At 36.3% G+C, this 20,121-nt stretch overlaps 2 protein-coding genes across 3 annotated transcripts; both read right to left on the minus strand.

Moving 5' to 3' along the window:
- Nucleotides 1-558: 558 nt before the first annotated feature.
- LOC106164426 (uncharacterized) lies at nucleotides 559-2,136 on the minus strand. Its single transcript, XM_013542322.2, has 3 exons — nucleotides 2,006-2,136; nucleotides 1,812-1,855; nucleotides 559-1,510 (listed from the first exon to the last, which is right to left on the minus strand). The coding sequence occupies exons 1-3, from the start codon at nucleotides 2,031-2,033 to the stop codon at nucleotides 1,202-1,204; spliced, it is 381 nt and encodes a 126-aa protein (XP_013397776.2). The 5' UTR covers nucleotides 2,034-2,136; the 3' UTR covers nucleotides 559-1,201.
- Nucleotides 2,137-11,505: 9,369 nt separating this feature from the next.
- Nucleotides 11,506-20,121, minus strand: LOC147764354 (uncharacterized). Of its 2 annotated transcripts, none has more exons than XM_087001190.1 (5): nucleotides 19,554-20,121; nucleotides 16,063-16,325; nucleotides 15,393-15,837; nucleotides 14,582-14,847; nucleotides 11,506-14,245 (listed from the first exon to the last, which is right to left on the minus strand). In XM_087001190.1, the coding sequence occupies exons 1-4, from the start codon at nucleotides 20,005-20,007 to the stop codon at nucleotides 14,585-14,587; spliced, it is 1,425 nt and encodes a 474-aa protein (XP_086857316.1). In that variant the 5' UTR covers nucleotides 20,008-20,121; the 3' UTR covers nucleotides 11,506-14,245; nucleotides 14,582-14,584. The 2 variants fall into 2 exon arrangements, with proteins under 2 accessions (XP_086857316.1, XP_086857315.1); XM_087001189.1 differs by having other exon boundaries at nucleotides 12,294-14,248.

The raw sequence follows: 20,121 nt of genomic DNA on the forward strand, positions 1-20,121 counted from the left end.
CTATAATAGAAAGAAACTTTGGCCAATTTTTTTGAAATCTCGAGATTTCTGAAGTCCCAATTACTGTTAACAATAAGGAGGAAATGCCAAAGACAAAACAAAAAACTTTGTGTGGTTCCAACGGGTACAAAAGGAATCGTTCAGATTAGGGTTTGTAGGACAGTACGATAATTTGATTTTTTTAACTCAGAAGAAAAAAAATTAATTTCTATGAAGTGATATTATTGGGGGAAAATCTCAACAATATTTTTAAAATATCCCAGTAACAAGGAAAGTTAGGCTAGCGACGTGAGTGTTACCTCTACCCGAGGTGTGCAATAAGCTGAAGCTGTGATGAAATCGACACGACGGACACTGAAATATCGGAGTGCAAAAAAATTGACTTGGTTTTATTATTCATAAAACAGGCTGTTACTTTGACTTTGACGTAAAACAGCTGATGGAGTTCTTGAAACTATAGTTCATCTGCTAAGTGTTCTGGGACTATTCTATTTTTGAAAATAATTATAATAATAATAATCCAAGGCAGTTCCTTACAGAAAACTAATTCAGGAGAACTAACCGGTCCTTTATCTTTTTATTAAATAATAAACTACTATACCAGCCCTAACCAGTTCTTTATCTTTATATATCAAATGTAGTCCATTTATCAAAATACATCGTATTTACAAAATAAGAATAAATGAATATAATAAAATACAAGTATTTAAGAAAGAGATTACCATTCGTATGCAAATGAGATCAAAGGGTTATGTTCGGTCGACAAACTAACCTGCCACTTTTCACTAGATGCTGATTATAGCCTACAAGGTTAACATATCCGTACTGTTCGAGATGAGTTAAGAAACGTGTTACCCCTATATAAGTTTCACAATTCATTGTTTAACATCAAGTTCTTCATCTTAGTAACATGTATATCAAACGTTTTTCACAAGGACACGATGCTATTAAAGCAAGTTATGGTCTGTGTTATCTTCAGCAGTATTTATAATTTTCAGTGGTAATATTGGACTTTCATTTACCTTTGTACAAAGTCCACCGCCTACAACACCGGTATCGTATATAAAAAAAATGACTGTATATAAAAAAAAGGATGGATATGACATTTACTGTCCGGAATGAATCTGTAATTTTAGGCCAGGCAATGGCAGGTGCTATGTGTCTTTGTTGCCATCATTCCTGCCATCTTTCAAACATGTTACTACTCTTCGATTACAGTCGGATGCCTGAGAAAAGCGACTTTTCTCTCTTGTGTAGTTGGCGGGGGAGGAATTGTCGCCATTTCACACGACACTTGTTCTTCGTAATAACAATGGCCCAAGTCCTCGTCGAACAGGTAACCTTGCGGGCAGTGGTATTGGAATTTCTTCCCGTCCAGACACAAGTAGAAGACGTGACAAAGGCGCGCTCTATCGGCGTGATATCCGTTCTTTTTGCCTTCACAGCTGAACAGAAATTGGCGAGGTACGCCATGGGCTGGAACTCTCTTAAAGAGTTTGTGAAGCTGGGTCTGAAGAAAACAGAAAATTTTAGCTTTACATTTTATTGGGAGTTCAAGAAAGTTGAAATATAATTGCACATAAATGTGTGTATCTACTTTGCACAAATCGTCTCTAGAGCAGCTCTGAAAGCAATTTATTTCCAACAATCATTTTGCAATTTTTAGAACGTGAATGTCACATGTTGTTCATTTCAACATGTCAGTCATGATTGATTTCCCACATTTGAGACAATAATTTATCCCTTAATGTAGCTATCTTTTAGCAGACTTTTATAACCTCATATCAAAAGTAACATAAAGGGAAAATTACCTCTCCACACACTTCTTGTGCTGCTATCACAATCACGGCACAAACTGAAAATTAAAAACACAACAATATACACCGAGAAAGTTAAACTAAAAGTTGCACATCCATAAACATGTGTTTATCTAAATGATTGTTTAAAATGTGAACCGAAATAAACGTGATTCCATCTCACATAAAGATTTTACCATAAAAGTTACCTGAAGCAATGAGTAGCACAGTCTTCATCTTCAGTCGTGAGAGGTACGATTGGTAGAATACAGCTTATATGAAATGCTCAAGTCTTTACGATCTTTTATTTTATAGCAAAAACAGTCTTCCTTTTATAGCATTGTGTGACAAAACGCCTTTAAAAACACATTTGTGGTTTGTTTTAGCAAATAAAATTTAGTCAGGTAATAAATAAATGTGATACCTGACAAGTGAAAACTTTACGTAGGAGTATAATTCACGGTGCTATGGCTTGTTTAGTGGTTATGAAGGGATAGGGGAAGAAAATGCCACTTTTCTATTTCAAGCACATGTCCAATAACCTCTCGCCTTAAATAATGACAGATTCGAAAACAACGGTATTTTTGATATATTTCAGTAAAAGAGTATGCCTCTGCATAAAGTTAGGTCAGTAATAAATCTCTCTCTCTCTCTCTCTCTCTCTCTCTCTCTCTCTCTCTCTCTCTCTCTCTCTCTCTCTCTCCACAGACACATTACGGGGGTGGGGGGGGGGGGGGGGGGCACACACGCACACTCCCTACACGCATTTGGTGTTTACCAAACTTAATGCACCGCTACACAGCTAAATTGCAGATAAAGGACATTTTGTCTTTATGTCAGACGTTCACGTGAAGGCGGCTATTACCCACACTGTCTTATGTAACCGTACCTATAAAAAGTTTAAAGAGATAACAACTTTGCGTATGAGATTTATTTTCACAATAAATTCATTGTAAACAAGTCACAGAAATATAATTATAAATTCCATTTAACCACTAAACAGCGGTTATCACAATTATTCTGGAATCTGTGCTTGCCATCAGACTACGTGGACCTTCAAACATGACTATACCTCCGTAATCTTCTCTTAAGAGATTATTACAAAAAAAAAACAAAATTTAAAAAAAAACTAACTAACTATCTGGACTAACTTTAAATGTTGGAATGAATTCATTAACCATTGATAAGTATGGGAAAATCTGTTTACTGATCAAAACGAAGTTTTTTCTCTCCTTAATGTATCTAGATGCGTAGAAAGAAAACATCGAACCTTTTTTTAAACACGCAAATAGACCGTTTTAAGAATATTGGTTAGTAAATGGTAAAATAAGCATGTAAGACATGACACACAAGTCCTAAGGTATTGTCTATTATTTGGGTTAGGCTTAGGATATGCGCTTTGATGGTCGTGGATTTCATTATTACGTGCGTGGGCATTGGGGCTACATTGCTTTAAATGGCCGACACATACATTGTGTACTTTTCAACATCCACAATCAAGAAAAACTCACATCAGAATTTTAAAAAGTTTTTAAAAAGCATTTAGCATTCCAGCTTAAGATTCATATTTATCAAAATGGCTAAATAATGCAAAATTTATAGCAGCAATAAAAATGGTAAGTATTTTCGGAAAAGACTATCCCATTCTCTGTGACGTTTACATTGAAGATGGTATTTCTCCCGCTGTGTATAATCATCATCAAGTCACTTATAGACACGGTATTGGAATAGACACGTCGAGGAAATAATTCACGCATGTAAAAAACGCCCAATGATATATTAAGCTTGGTCCAAAATTAACCTTTGCGGTGTGAATGCGTAATGACGTTGGATAGCATTAATTTCTTTCCTTTTCCCCTATCTAGACACGGTTGTGGATACAATGACAAAGGTTTTCTTCCGATTAACCACTAACTAAAACATACGAGTAGACTGTTACAAGATGGTCTTACTATTCCATATATAAATACAGTAATAGATTTGAACAACAACAACAACAGCAATGATTATGTGTGATTTTATTTCTGATAATAGGCCAATTGATATTAGTTTATACTTATAATATGAAACATTTAAATCACAAAAGTACAGTTTAATTTTTTTGTCTATAGTAATAAGCTTTAATCTTCTTTTTTTCAGCATTCATAAAAAAGCAATTTTGGGCAACACAGAATTTTCTTTTGTACTCATTATTCTGATAAATAGATTCTTCCTGTCCATATTGCCATTACAAATATCCTCTAGCCTTTAAACTCTGAGATCATTGTGCAAAGGACACACAGGAAGAAAATGTACTTCAGTTAATATTGTACCTTCCCAACCTGGACACACCCGTTCATCCCTACCCTTTTTCTTGTGCCTGCCCGTCTCTATCATAAGTGTGTGATTTGAACATCTTAAACATACAAGTACTGTTATAAAATAGTTATATCTGGTGTCTTCACATAAGTTCCAACAACAGAAACAGAAGCAGCAACAATTACATTACGATGTGTCAAAATTATATTTATTTCAAATTTTACGAAAATAATGTCGCATTTCCTGTAACGTTTTAACGGTTTAATTTTGAACGCATTTTCTCATATCTCTGCAGGCCATGTGGTTACGGTCGCAAACTGTAGAAATCCACTTATATTCCCTGTGGTCTCTGCTTGCAGTTGAGTTAAGCTGTGCCATTAGAATATTTTCCTAACCATTTTCAATTATATGTACTACTGCACGTTGAGCCGTCACAACTTTATCCAGAAGCACAGCCTCGGGCCAATTTCAAACTCAGTTGTGATGGTCCTACTGGGTACATTGTACATGTACAAATCGTCAAAACGACAATTTTTGCCTCAGTGTGTAAATACGATATTCCACCATTGCCCCCCCCCCTCCGCCCACAACATCATATTTGCCCCTGTGCACAATGCAGCATCTAACGTATTCTAGCATTTGCTGTACTTAAATATCTGAAAAAGGTTCCGTACAGTTTGATCAGCTTCCTCTAAGGTTTGGAATTGTGATCATTGTTCAGTAAGTGCGCACTAAGTTGTTCTGTTACAACGTGGATGGAAATGCTGCTTAAAATACGACAATAATTCTCTTGAAACATTTCAACAAAGAATGTCAACAAAGAATGACTCATTTAGGCCTACATATGGAAGTTGTAATGGTTTCTTGGTGACAATAAATCTGAAACTAAAGATATAATATATGATACCCTGATTGTGTTAAGTTACACCTAAACACCTTTCAAAGCTAATGTAAGGATCTCACGAAAAGAAAACCAAAACAGGTATATGACATGACCACCAAAGGGATTTGATGAAAATGATGCTAAAGATTCCTCAGGGGTGAATGTCAATGCACCGAATGCAGACAGATGTAACAATGAAGGATATGCTTGTATTGTATGTTGTAAATTGAACTGTCATCGATGACTGCTTGGCAATAAGATATGAGATGTAAGAATAGACAAATCTTCAGTTCACAAAATGTACATATTCATTGATGACAAAGAGATCTGTGAAGAGTCACGAAAAAAATTTAACACCGACCACTGGCCTAGTTCATGGAATTATCAACTCAGGAAATCTGGATTTTTCATCTTTCTGGAGTCATCTTTCTGGAGAAAAAGTAATGCCAGTGCTAGTAATTCTTAGTATACATGTGTTATATGGTTATCAGCCTTCAAATTTAATAAACACACAATAGGTACACTGCAATAGATTAAATAACCGTAACTTACATGTTATCACTTTTACCATCTTGCTAATAAACCCTGCTTCTCGTAAACAAGCGGTGTCAATCTTGTTTATATGAAAAATAACCACAAACAGGTTAAGTGAGCATTTATGTAAACTGACTACAAGTGAGTTTAAGTAATAGCGTTTTCATGTCATTTCTACTTGTGCTTGGCGACACACGATTGTAGTTCTTATGGAAAAAATACTGATTCCTGTTTGCCGTTCATTACTATTAGGCCTATTGTCTCATCACGACCCCACTTTCTCTCATAAAAATGGGGCATGAATTATTAAAATAATTCATAGAAAAAATAAACATATGTATTTTTACACCCACGTGAAGATGATATGGGTGCATTTCCTCTTTCTTCATTAAAATACACCATTTCTCTTTTGAAATAAGGAGTAGTAGGATCATGTCACATAAATACCTCAGTTGCGTCTGTCATTTGCCAGGTTTAGTAACCAGGTAAACATAAAAATCCCTGCATGGGTAAAGATGTGCATTAAATCAGCCAACAAAGAGGGCTATACGTATGTGCCCAGTTTAGCGGCGATTCTTAGGCCTACAAAGTTTTTTTGCAAAGTTCACCAATGGGTCTTGTCCAACAGACAAAACATAAAGATACTACGACGCATTAGGACTGCTTGTGACATCTTTCTTTGTATCCAGGCAGTCGCAGACTATTTCCTGGCATTGTCAATGTACTCAGTAGTCTGTGATATGTGGCAACAGTGTGGTGGGACCGCGAATTTGTTTATCTTTACCCTCGGTTAGTTTGCTTCGTCTGAAGGAAAATGGCATTTTCCGCCCGTCAAATCCTCCCTTCTTTATTTGTACCATAATTATGTCCCATCATTTTGTCTTTTTTCTTTGCCATGTAGCACCACCTACGTTGCCTTTTAGTCGTAATAGTCAAACCTCGGTTGCTGTTTTTGTGATATAGGGTCTTGCTTTATGTCAATCACTTCGACTTTGGTTTCGTCCACTTTCGATGGGCAACAACACAATTTGAAGAGGAAGGCAACAAACAATAAGACTGGCAATCCTCCCAAAATCCCAGCCATGATGTAAACCGTAGGATTGACATAATCAGCGTAAGGGTCCGGCGTGGTTGTGATTTCTTCTGTCGTTGTCTGAGTTTCTTCTGTTGTGGTAATTGGTCTTTGTGTTGTTATCTGGGCCGTTGTTGGTGCATTTGTTGTGGTAGTTGGTACTACTGCGGTGGTGGTTGTGGGAGCAAATGTGCTAGTTGTGACAGGCACTGCCGCTGTGGTATTTGTGGCATTCGCAGCGGCAGTAACATTATCACCATCCGTGGTAGTAAAATTGAATGCGCCAACTGTAGTGTATGCATCAGTAGTAATCTCCGCAACAGTGGTATTATCCGTCGCATTCGTTGTTTGTGCAACTGAAACAGTAAACAATGAAATATCTATAATTTTTCCTTATGATTATGCTAATGAGAGAACGTAGAACCAATTATTGCATCTTTTCAATAGGATTATCGACCATCATTACTTAATTTGAATTCAATAACCAGTAAGGGGTATTTTAGGAGCACAAGCACAAACAATCAAATCACGATGCGTAACTCTTGAACTTTTGTCGATTATATTTCCATTTCGATTTTTGATCAGCCGCTGAATGCTTCTACGGAACTCTAATTGTACCAGCCCAATGCACCACAATACAAGTTTCATTAAAAATTTAACACTGACAAACGCATTATGCGTTGACCCTTACAATGCATTGATATTCGCTTTGAGCGTAAGTGAGAAATGCAACAAAACTTGAATAGGCGGTGGGAATTGTAAATGCAATTTTAATGAGGACCAAGTTAGCGCTGTTGTAGTTTCCTATTTTTGAGACATTGATCTGATCTTTCAAAATAAGACCTTGTGATCGAACTTAATACTTGTTCCTTGTACTCGCATTTTTTTCTCTAACAATATGTGAACAATTACGACTGTTATAGTACACTAGTGTCTACCTATAATTTTTCACAGTTCAGAGTCGATTTCATGTACATAAAAAAAGAAGGGTCCTAAAAAAGTAGTAACATGAAATCTATTAGGTGAAACACCGACAATTTGACAGAGATCCATTGGGAAGTGTTTGCAATATTAATTTAAGACTTTGTAAGAAAGCACACTGTTTGATGGACTACCCATCCTCAAGTGTGATGCTAAAATAATTGCCAAATCAATGTTTACTTGCGTGGTTTTTTTTTAAATACACAAAGTTGTTGACACGAAAAAAAATGTACACATGTACCGTCTCAAATGCTGATGATTTTGTAACATTGAAGTTGCGTGTTTAGTACACTTTTGTTGATATTTAAGCAAATTACTCATGACATAATATTCATTGATGCAAGCGAATAAATCGCACAATTCTATTTTGAAGATCAGGCAGATTGGCTCTACATTTCAATGTCTGCTGTCGATAGATGTAAGTTAGGGCGCAGTACATTCATGATCACTTATAATGTTGCAAATATTGAGATGACATGAGACTTTGCACATGTTATGCGTGTATATTCTCATATAATTATAGTTGATTATGTAGAAGCTAATTGTCTTTTCTTTGCTAAATTATCAAACATTAAACAACGCAAATCTGTCTTCTAATTTCGACAGTAATGAAACAGTTTCGGGTTTCCCTTTTTTCATGATCGAACCCAAAATAAAACCAGAAAAGCAGTCTGTATGCTGTAGACTGGGAATTACTCGCACACTTCAGGACCGAAGAATTTGTTCGAGTTCGATGCTCAATACACTTTAGCTAATACACAAGAAAAAAAGATTTGTTCTATATAAATGATAGTTTGGGTTATAAATTGACGAGCTGTGCGGAATCTACAATATCTTATTCCAATATACGAAAAGGAAAAAAAGCAATTGTTAGGCATGGGGGTGAACTTTGAAAGGAAACTTTGTCTATTCTATCGTTTCATTACAATACAATACAATCAAAAAAAAAAAAAAATCAGTGTAAGAACTGATAATCCGGTTCACTTACCTACAATAGGGTTTAGGGAACACCACACCAAAAGGGAGAGCAATAAACTAGTTCTCTTCATGATTTCATCCGCAATTAATGCTATGCAATCACCATTTCTAGAACAAGGTGCTTGGATTTTATCGATACTCAATGAAATTATAATGTATTATCATATGTTCTCTATTTTGTATAACATTTGGATCCATTCCGTAAATAGAACAAGTACTTTTTTCATTTCGTATCCTGTTATCAGGTATTCCTTCGAGAGTTGTTCGTTTTCGATGCCTGTCTTTTTTCCGCCAGTCTCCGTCTGATATTTTATCGACCAATTTGACCAATTATGACCCGTGACCGTGAAACTGCCTTCTATTATACATTTCATGCAGTGTAATAGGCACACATTACCTAACAGTCAATAAATAATGTCATCAACATAATTCAGACAAGGAAATCGTTCAAAACACAGACAGGTGATTCATATACGACAAATTGTCCGAAATCAACCTAAAAAAATACATGTACATTTATTACTTTAGGACAGTATTCATCCCCATAATAAATATCAATTTTCTTTTTCTCAAAACGCACGTTTCTGCATCTAATTCTTGATGAATTAATCACATCTGACCTTACATAATGCGATATTGAAGTTGCTGTACAATAAACAATACAGATTTTTTAAGTATAGGAAGAGCTACTACCTGTCAACGTCAAACGTATCATCATTTACACGTCCTTCGACAGGTTTCCCAAGAAGAAAACTCAATCAGTCAATTTGATTTGTTAACAAATTTCTCTTATGAGGCTGTTCTTTACCTGTGCGGGTCATTTACAGTATATTAGAGTAAACCTCCATTTGACAAAAATGGTCTAGATAACAACAGTCACCGAACTTGAAAAACTCGAACAACTTTTTCTGTAACTCATTGAAATTTCACTAATCTAACTACGCCTCAATGATAGCCCTATTGCTTAATGTGCATTTGTTTAGATATTTTAATTTGCCAGATAGTCGCTAAAAATGGGATGCTATTTAGGGACATGCTTGTTAAAAACTTAGAAAATTAATTGCAAGAAATGATTACAATTCATTCCTAAAATATTGAACGATTTTAGCAGTTTTGAATAATAGATGTCGCTTTTTTGCAGTCTCTCTCTAATTAACCTTTAGATAAAGAGGTTTCTTTTCGAGGAAAAAAGATTGAACGATCCGTCGCGTGTTTCATGGCGTTCATGTCAAATTACTTCGAAAAGCGATATTTAGCGTGTATAGGCAACAGTATCATGTATGCTAGTTTCCAGTAAATCAAACCGGATGATCAATTTTATCTCATGATGTTCATGTCAAACTAGTTTGAAAAACAATATTTAGCAACATTTTATTTCTTTATGGAATATCAACAGCTTTTGTTCAGAAGTCTTCGCATTAAGTTGCGACAAAGCATTATAGTACGTCACAATCCAGGCTCACTTTAAATTACCTTTAGACAAAAACGTTTCTTTTCGAGAGAAAAAAATGATTGAACTGTTCTTCGTTTGTTTCATAAAGTTCGTGTAAAATGCTTCGAAAAAGACATTTAGCTTTTCACGGACCACACGGATCGCTAAAAATCTGCAACAAAATTGTTAAGTCGCCTCATCAGTATTGTAACAGTATGTATACTATAGAGGCTCTGTAATATGATTTCCTGCGAATCAAACGAAATGACCATTTTTTTAGTGGAGTTTATGTCAAATTTCTTTGAAAACAATATTCAGCGTGTATAGACAACAGTATCATTGGGCATGCACATGTATGCATGTTTTCAGCCAATTAATTTTATTACAAGACATGAAAAACAAAACAATGATTTTACAGACATTTATCTCAATAGAAATCATCAATACGGAGCCACATAAAAACTGAAGGTCTACTTACAGGAACAGTTCCCCTACGCTTAAGCTGGCAACTTTTGTGTCATCATGCTTATACCAAATAAATAAATAAACAAACAAACAAACAAACAAACAAATAAATAAATAAATAAATAAAATATGGGATGGCGACGAAAAAATGAAGTGTGGAAGCGGCCTACTTGTTACTGCGTTAGATGAGATTCAAGAATCCAACTACAACTTGATGGAGGAATAGTGACGGATGAAGATCTTTGAGCGAGCTCTTTGAGCGTGCATTAGGTCTACATACTGCCATTACCTGCATTATAGAGACAAATTATAGGTAGGCCTATTGAATTTTTGCAAAATGTGAAAAAAGAAAAGAAAGAAAGGAAAGCGTTGTTTTCATTATTCTGTTTGGAGCCTGGCGCCTAATCTTAATATTTACTTTAACTCGATCACTTTTTAAATCTAGTTAACCCCGCAGCTAGACACCGCGAGCTTAGCTTTTTAAATGAAAAGTATGGGTTTATGGAATCGGACAATTTCCACTTGTAGGCCTACCAGGGATTACATGTGTATATAGCTGTTAAAAACCTTCCCCTCACACCATAGAGTTTTTTCTACTTCTATGCCTCACACATAATAATAATAATACCCCCCCCCCCCCCGTGCTCCAGTGAAGATACAATGTTCATGCAGCTTTGTGGATTTGAACTGTTCAAGTTTGGTTTACAATCCGTTGATTTATTTACCAGACATAAGGTGATCTAGTTAAATGATTCATTGTTTAATTTTGCTAGTTATTGGCCACCCCGCACTCCCCTGCATGGCACGCACTTTCAAAAGCGGATGTTTATGGTGACGCAAAGCAGGAAGGGTGCGCTTCGCTATGCCGAGGGTTCGCTATGCCGAAGGTTCGCTGTGCCGAGGGTTCGCTATGCCGAAGGTTCGCTGTGCCGAGGGTTCGCTATGCCGAAGGTTCGCTGTGCCGAGGGTTCGCTGAGCCGAAGGTTCGCTATGCCGAGGGTTCGCTATGCCGATTGTTTATATTTTGTGCCGAAAGATTCGCTGCGTCGACGGCTCGCTATGCCGAAGCCATCGTAGAGTTAGATAGCCCATACTTTGAAGAAAATATTTTGAAAAAATACCTTTTTTTATTAAAATAATATATAAAAGCATTACTAGACTTTAATACTACAAAGAACATGCATTACACACTATATTTTCTGCATATATAATTGCGTATTTTTATATACAATTACGTAAACATACAAGTTTATTCTGTGTGTTAAATATAAATTAAATAATATATCAGTTAAATTGATTTTTGAGTAAAAGCCTTCATTCATTTTGCCAGGCGATATAGGCCTACGATCAATTTTGTGGCAAGTGTAATATAAGCTTCCTTATATATGGGGGCAAATCGTTTGGTTGTTGTTTTCAGTCGTGTACTTTTTTAATTTAATCAATTTATTTTTCTAGGTAGTCCTATGGGGATGCATTTAGTTCAACAGAGCACGTACGTGCCCAAGCCGTATTATAATCGCATGCGCTTTTAAGATTACAATTTATACTAATACCAAAAATATTGATACACTAATTTTCGCATTGAGTTTTTTTTTTAATTTAAGAAGGTTTAAGAATAGTGACAGTTTGTGTTTTTAGATCGTTTGAGAATGCGACTGTCCCTAAACTTCTGTGTTATTCTTTCGGAAATAATACTTAACGCTTTTCATCTTTTCTGTTATGTTAAATTATATTTTGTATTGTGTTTTGTTATATAATAATTCTGCGTTTGAAACTCATAAAGGCAAATGGTAATGCTGACCGGTTATTGTTTATTTTAAACTTAACATTATACATATTTCGATAGGAATGTTTTGGCGTTCCGAAAAGGAACGAAAGTCGCACGGACTTTCGATATTAATCAGACTTCGTACAGTGCCATTTGCCTGGCGCAACCGACTCTAACTTTTTTTAATAAGTTCTCCATGCTGTGCAGCTGCTCGATTTGTTTATGTAATGCTATAACATAAGATAAATTTGCTTCATTTTCTGAATTTCAGTTAACCATTCAGTGTTGCTCTGCTTCACTCATCGCCGTTTTGATTAATAGAGATTCGTTATTTTAAACTTGGTATGTTTAGTTAGACGCCGACTTTTAAGGTTTATAAGCTTCTTTCAGTAGTATATTTGTCTTATCTGCCAAAAATATTCAAACTATTTTAGTTTTCAGAGGATACTAGAATAATTGCTATAACCGTAATTTTGTGGTAAAGAGAATTCATTTACTTCTATGGGCTGTTAAACTTCTATTGTGAAATATGAATCTCTTACGAAGAGTTGTTATCCTTTAAATATTAAGTCTACATCGTTGTTTATTACATTAAACTTTTGCTATTATTATATCGGTAGCGGTCCCTTCCTCCACACACACAACAAACACATAGCATTATAACTTACAAACTAAAGATAAATTTTATTGAATTCAAAAGTGTTTGCCAGTAGTGAAATTTCCAAGCTTTGGTTATAGGTACACTGAATACAAATAGTACTATTTTTATAATTCGTGCCATTTCTACTGAAATATATTCTTTCTCGTATTCACTGACAAGGTGGCTTAAGTGAGATGAAGATGCCTGATGTGTACAGCGTAGATTATTATAGATTAAAAAAAGGAACAACTTTATTCCAACCCATACGTATGCTGAAATTGGTTAACATAGATGTCTCTTGATAATAAGAATAAACACCGACACTAAATTTGACCTATAATGCTGCCAACTCTTGTAGTATCAAGGCAAAATATTGGGTAATATGTTACGGCAAAACGATATACACAAAACACCTGTTACAATGTACTACCGTAACAAACATAACTCTCTGAAACATATAGGCCTACACTGTACTATATTACATTCTGTTGATTATAAAAATAGAAACCGACCTACATTGCTGCCTGCCAGCCAACTGATCGTATCAAAGCAAAATATTCGGTAGATATTTTACGGCAACATGATATACACAAAACACATTTTGCAACCGTAACAAACTTAGTTCTCTGAAACATATATAGTGCACTATATTACACTCTGTTGATTATAAAAATAAAAAACGACACCAAATTCGACCTACATTGCTGCAAAACACTTGTCACTAGCTAACAAACTTAACTATCTGAAACATATAGGCCTACACTGTACTATATTACATTCTGTTGATTATAAAAATAGAAACCGACCTACATTACTGCCTGTCAGCCAACTCTCTTCGTATTAAAGCAAAATATTCGGTAGATTTACATGAACATGTTATACACAAAACACATTTTGCTACCGTTACAATCTTAGTTCTCTGAAACATATATAGTGCACTATATTACATTATGTTGATTATAAAAATAAAAAACGACACCAAATTCGACCTACATTGCTGCCAGCTAACTTTCTTTCAAACAACCACACCCATTACCGTAACAAACTTAGTTGTCTGAAACATATGGTATATTACACTATTTCCCTTGCCAATTTTTAAGCCGGAGTCTGCCAAATAACATGAACACATACAACATACTGCAATATTTGGAAAACTAAAAAGCATGAAAAGCCATTGTAATGTCATTTAACTGAAATAAGCAAGAAGAGAGACGACAGAGAGAGACTATCGCTTACTTCCTTCATATGTAAACAGAGACTTCGGAAGATCTTCGAGCCTTTCCCAGCCTGCCTGCCTGCCTGCCTGCCTGACCCTTAACCCGTGGATACATCTGGAGGTGACAACGATGTTCTATCCACTTAAATGACAGGACTCCAACCTTAGTCTCTTTTTCAAGCCTACTGCAATGATAAAACATATCAATACCGTAAAAATGCGATCACCGCACCTATTACTTTTACAAGTAATCTCATATATGCTACTGGACACAACAAATTTTAGTCAAAGCTCGACGCATGAAAAGGACGTAGGTTAAACGCTAGCACCGCACTTGTAACTACTGAATGATATCTTTAAAAGCAGCTGAACATATAAAGCGGGCGACATCAGGCCTAAAGACAACTAAATAAAGCTATAAGGCTTGGGGCATAAAACGTAACATAAATGCATTATAACGAGATCACCGCAACTGCTAATATTTCGTTAAATCGTCATAAAATTTTGTTAAACCGTACCTTTTATTCAAAGTTGTGGAGGCAGTGTGTCACTGCCTCCCAATACTCTTCTAGGTCTCTGTCCCCCCGCCTGTACTCCCTTCGCAGGGTCTTCAGGCGCCGCTCCATCCGTCTCCACTTCTGCCTCCTCGGGGGCTGAGGATCCCCTCGGTCAGCAGCCCGGATGGAGCGCTCCGTCTGGCCCTGGATGTCCTTCAATGTGGTAATGAATCGCCAAATTGTTGGGTGCCTAACACCAACCGAATCATTAAGTTTCTTGTTGAAACCTGTTAAAGAAACTAGAGCATTAGTGCAATTAAGAATAAGGTTGTGGACCTTTTAGTGCGTGCGATTGTACCCTAATTTGTAAAAGTGATGAAAAGTTTGCATCACTAGACATGCATTATTAATATGAAATACAACTCTGCAAATCGGAAAGGTTTAATTGTATAGGTGTTTTTAATTTTGCTTTGCGCCATGACATGTCAGTGTGTAAACAGTACATATATCACATTCTCTTTTCAGTCTCGCCCAGTACATGAGTTTATTTGTATATATTAGAAAAGTGAATCTCAAAGCTGAGGATATTTTTCCGATATTTCCTTTTCGTACATCTCTGGTGACAGAAATTGATCATTCTTGCCAAATCTTGCCTTTTTTAATCTTTCAAAAATTTGAAAATTCACATCAGTATGAAGGGAAAATCTTCAACTCGTAATATTTACTTTAAATAAAATAAAAAAAAAAATTAACATTACACTTGCCTATATATTGAGAATGAGCGTTTCACCTAAACAGTATCAATAAACAATGATAACATTTCTGAACTTACTTTCAACGTGATTGTTGGTTCTTGTATCCATGTTCCTCCCGTACACATTCCATGTGACGGGAGGAAACGTCCCTTCTATGTACGTGTGGTTCACGTATTGGCAAAACTCCCCCATTGCGGGGAAGCGCCGAATGTAGCGGCGTGTCCTGCGGGCATTGCAGTGCATTAGGAAGTTCTGACGAACAAGCGCCAAGGGTAAGTAACCCAACGACATGAACTTCCGAATGCACTGCCTTACCCTGGGGTTGCGCCTACAAATAGGCACCAACCCCAGTTCCTGGACGCGCCGCCACAAAGATTGACAGAAGTGAAAAAAACACCCAGCAATGTCGGTCCTTCTAAGTTCTGTCTCGAGGGCGGTGTGGAGACCCACCTCGAAGTCACAGATGACTCTGGTGGGCCTCCATCGGTGACGGGTTACCTCCCGAACTTTTCTCTTAAGGGCCTGAAAAAATGTCATATTTTTACCTGCGGGTTAACAAAAATTTTCATTTGCACCTCTGATAAGTAATTCTAAAATTTCGAGCCTTAATTGCATCCGTTATCCAGACTTTAAGCATATAGAATGAGAGATAAGCTGCCGACGCAATAGTTTAATCTTTGAAGTCAGCTACCATAGCCAAATTTACAGATTAAAAAAGGTAAACCGAAATAAAAATGTTTAATTCACCTGCAAAACTTGTCTATAATGGCCAATTGTCCGGGCCTCCATCAAGCACGCTGCCAGTACTTCCACGCGGCCACGGCGAAGGCCATGGACTGTGAATACCTGGCGATAAGGGCCCGGACAAGACCGAAAAGTGCCGTCCATAAAGATGTCCTCGCACTGCTGGAGATGCACCATGTTGGCGTCTGTTCCAAAGAGCACAATTCCCCACGCATTATCTTGGAGGATCAGGTTGTTGTCTCCCCTCCATGTTTCCGCCCACGATCCTGTTGATAATATATATATAATAATAAATAAATAATAATAATGAAATAATATATAATAAACAATAAAATATAATTTCATGATTAGAATATGTGATCATTAAAGCAGTTATGGCTTTGAATTCATGTTACTTTCTTCATGCATGGGGATCTCTGTCGAATTTGTTATTTAATTACGACACAGTCATAGTTTAATCATTGTAACTCAGCTCAGCAACCCCTAACCTCCGTAACGTTTTTTAAATAAACGTCAGCATAGACGAAATACTCTTTAAAGGGACTTTGCATTTTCCAAATCCATAACACACAAAGTTTAATAAAACAGTGCTATTTGTTATTTTAAAAGATGCGTTCCATCATGGATATTGATAGGCCCTAACACTCAAAAGTTGGGGTGTCACATTAAGCCTAACCTCGGTAACGGATCAAATTTGAGTATGAGTTGCTTTAGAAAGTTAAGACGTTTTATATAAATTCCCTTCAATATATTTATAGATAATAGGCCTAGTCCTAATACCACAGTTTACGATGATAGATAGGCCTATAGGGGCCTAATGGTCATCTTTCATCAGTTATGCTAACTTCGGTCACAAAATATGTTTTAACATTTTTTTATTTTTTTTATTTAATTAAAATATTAAGATATCAAAATTACTGTATTTACTTTAAAACGTTATGCCTTTCGTTTTGTGGATCAATTCTTATATAGTATTCATTCATGCCCCTTGCTGTTAATGACATTATCCTGCATTAGGCCATATATAGGCCTCCATGACAATTCTATCAAGATAGACTAGGCCCCCTAATTATTTAGGTTTTCATTAGAATTTGCTTTAAAATCGATGGTAAACTGTGGTTCATTTTATGGAATGGATATTTATTTGTCATTTTTGGTGCCTTTTTGAACTTATCATTCTATTTTAACCATAATGTGAAGTTTTAAGGACTGTCTTGGCAAGAAAAATGGTACTAGCTGACATCAGTACTAGCATGCATGTAGCCGACATTTTTGCGCGAGAGAATTGTCGAGATGCAGTAACAATATTGTCTTATTGAAGCAACAATTGCATTCAGCAAGTAGCACTGGGTCCTATCTTACTATTGCAATAGTACATAGTAGTATTTGGCATCTTCTTGACGCTTCGTTTAATTTTAAACGGACATATTTTGGCAAACACGTGTCTATTGGCGGTCTGACAGTTTGTATGCATTAACTTTCTCGGTGGGTTTTTTTTCTAGTATCTATTTTAAAAGCTGTAATCAGGTAGGTTAAATGTTTTTTTTATACACTTACATGTAACAACTCTTGCTCTGGTTAAGTATGGAAAATTTCAGTGTAACACTTATAAGCACATAAATTACTCGATTCATTTCAATTTCAACAAATGTAGGAGGTAAACAGTAGCAGACGAGATTAATTTGTTTAAGTATCGATGACACAGTGCTAATTAGATGACTTAACGCCTGCTGCAGATTAGCAGATGCGTGTCCTACGTGATAACCATATGTCAATCTGCAGAGCAGTGGCGGATTTCGAGTGTAGGTCATGGGGGTCCTGACCCTACCCCCCCCCCCCCCCCCCCTTTCGCTTTCTGGTACCCTCTTCAAGTTAGATTTTTGACTAGTTGAACGGAACCTATGTATATTCTATAACCAACATATGTGTAATATTTTATAGTTGTGTAAATAACTCGACTTTAACATCAGCCTATCTTGTTTTTCATTTCCATCCTTTGAGTTTCTCCATTGCATATGCGTTTCTGGCTTTCATAAGTGTTTAAATTCCTTATGTAATAGTAGAGAATTTTATCAAAAAACATTTGTTGACTTCATTTTCACGAAAACAGTATATATTTCATTGAAATCTTAGGTCTGCGTATAACCCTCAGAGTGCCAGTATTCAGAGGATTGCATTTGTGGAATCCTGGTATGATCGTCCCTGTAATGGGCTTTAGTATTAATAAGAAGCGGTGTTCACGCAATGTACATTACTTAAAATCCAGGCCATCTTAATGTAACAGTACGTTAACAATTTTTGCTCATGCTAGCAGGGAAAGCAATGTATAATAATATATAATACACAGATGTTTTTGCTAATGACCATTTTCTGTGTTCTTCCAGCCATTACAAGAAACTCGGCCAAATTCCTAATGCTACCTGACGCAGCTTATAAAGGGGCCTAATTTTTTTTTTTTTTTTTTTTTTTGCCTTGCAGCATTTAACGACCGGGTCCCAATGTAGGCCTATAATGTGCCACTTTGACGGAATCCCCGAGGGTCTACATGCCGCAATACGCACAGTTTCTACCTGTCGCTTCGCTATTAAAGAGTATTTGCCCCCCCCCCCCCCAAAAAAAAAAAAAAGACTAATTAAAATAACAAATAAAATAAAATTAAAGGTTAATAATTCCCCCTTTAAGTGTTTATGTTCTTATTTAATTTGAATTCCTCTCTCTTTTTAACATACATGGTAGTTTTATGTTGAATTTTTTGTTTAGATAGGACACCGTCGTAATATAATAATTGTCGCTCAGTAACCCACAACCTAAATTACACTTTAATGTGAAATAAGTAAAATGCTTAATGGTGTTATAGTGCCCTTTTTAAACTCATAATACAGCAAGTTTTAAAAAAAGGCATTGCTATATGTATATTTTAAGTTGTGCATTCCATCAAAAGGGATTCTAGCGCACAGAAGTTGGGGTGTCCCACATCATAGCTTAACATCAGTCACTGAATAATTTCGAAGAAAATGTTGCCCTATAAAGTTTTAATACGTTTTGCCTGGACAGGACCAAGTACTTTTAAAATCCATTCGATTGCCCAATAAGTGAATACTGCGGATAAAAACACTTTACAGAATGCATGTCACCTTACATCCGTTACGCCTTTTTTTAGTACATTCATTCATACCGCTCACTGTTTAAATTATCGATCCGTATTAAAATTATAGATAACTGATAATTATATCAAGACAAGATGACCATTTGGCTTGTAACTCGAGTTCGCCTTAAAATCGAAGCAAAGTCTAATAAGATGTGTCGTTTATCTTTTGATTGACCAGAGTTTATATCATATTTTTTCATTATTATATATTTTAAATTGTTTAATTTTGAATATCAATGAACGGCTGAAAACATTGATTGTTTGGCTTTGTTTTTGTATTTAATTTTTCGAGTTCAAGATTCGAAGTAAAGGATAAATATAAAGAGCTTAATTGTAAAGTACTTACCAAATATGTTAACATCAGCGATGTTACGGGGTACAGGTGGCATGTGGGCAGACCTGGCACGACCCAGAATTGAACGGACCTCGTTGAAGCTGGGGATGGGGAGATCACCGGCTTGCTGGATGTCCCTTGCCACCACATCATATGTTCGTCTGATGGGTCTGGTAATGTCCGCCTCGACCTGCTGCCGAAACTGCTCCATCACCAACGTCCTATCTACCTCATCGTCATCTGGAGTATGGTTGTGGTCTCCAGCGTGGACAACACGGATGTCCCTCGCATCTAGTTCAATCTCAAAACGCTCTGTTTTCAAAAATGCACGACAATTGCTTCTCCAACAACGCCAGAAAATGTATTGTTGACCAACTTTGTTTCTATGATACCGATGTCCATCGAAAATCAAGATTTTTCCGCCCCGATTTCCAACCGAAATTCGGGGTACCGCTATTTGCGCCATTTAACTACCACTTGAGCCTTTGGATGGTCTCAGAATGAACGACCGCGTCGTCTTTTTTTCTCTTTTATACGCAGCAAGAGATTATATAATAATTACAGATTAATTCGGCAATTA

This window comes from Lingula anatina, chromosome 1 (genome assembly GCF_051362555.1).
Source record: "Lingula anatina isolate TDL-2025a chromosome 1, LinAna3.0, whole genome shotgun sequence".
NCBI classification, from domain to species: domain Eukaryota; kingdom Metazoa; phylum Brachiopoda; class Lingulata; order Lingulida; family Lingulidae; genus Lingula; species Lingula anatina.

Excerpts from the sequence above, each read along its gene's own strand:
- LOC106164426 (XM_013542322.2), bottom strand. The coding sequence starts at position 2,033 with ATGAAGACTGTGCTACTCATTGCTTCAG. Across the intron at positions 1,856-2,005 it reads TGTGCTACTCATTGCTTCAG|TTTGTGCCGTGATTGTGATA; the intron begins GTAACTTTTATG and ends TTTAATTTTCAG. Across the intron at positions 1,511-1,811 it reads CACAAGAAGTGTGTGGAGAG|ACCCAGCTTCACAAACTCTT; the intron begins GTAATTTTCCCT and ends TGTTTTCTTCAG.
- LOC147764354 (XM_087001190.1), bottom strand. The coding sequence starts at position 20,007 with ATGGCGCAAATAGCGGTACCCCGAATTTCGGTTGGAAATCGGGGCGGA. Across the intron at positions 16,326-19,553 it reads CGCTGATGTTAACATATTTG|GATCGTGGGCGGAAACATGG; the intron begins GTAAGTACTTTA and ends TATTATCAACAG. Across the intron at positions 14,848-15,392 it reads AACCAACAATCACGTTGAAA|GTTTCAACAAGAAACTTAAT; the intron begins GTAAGTTCAGAA and ends TTTCTTTAACAG.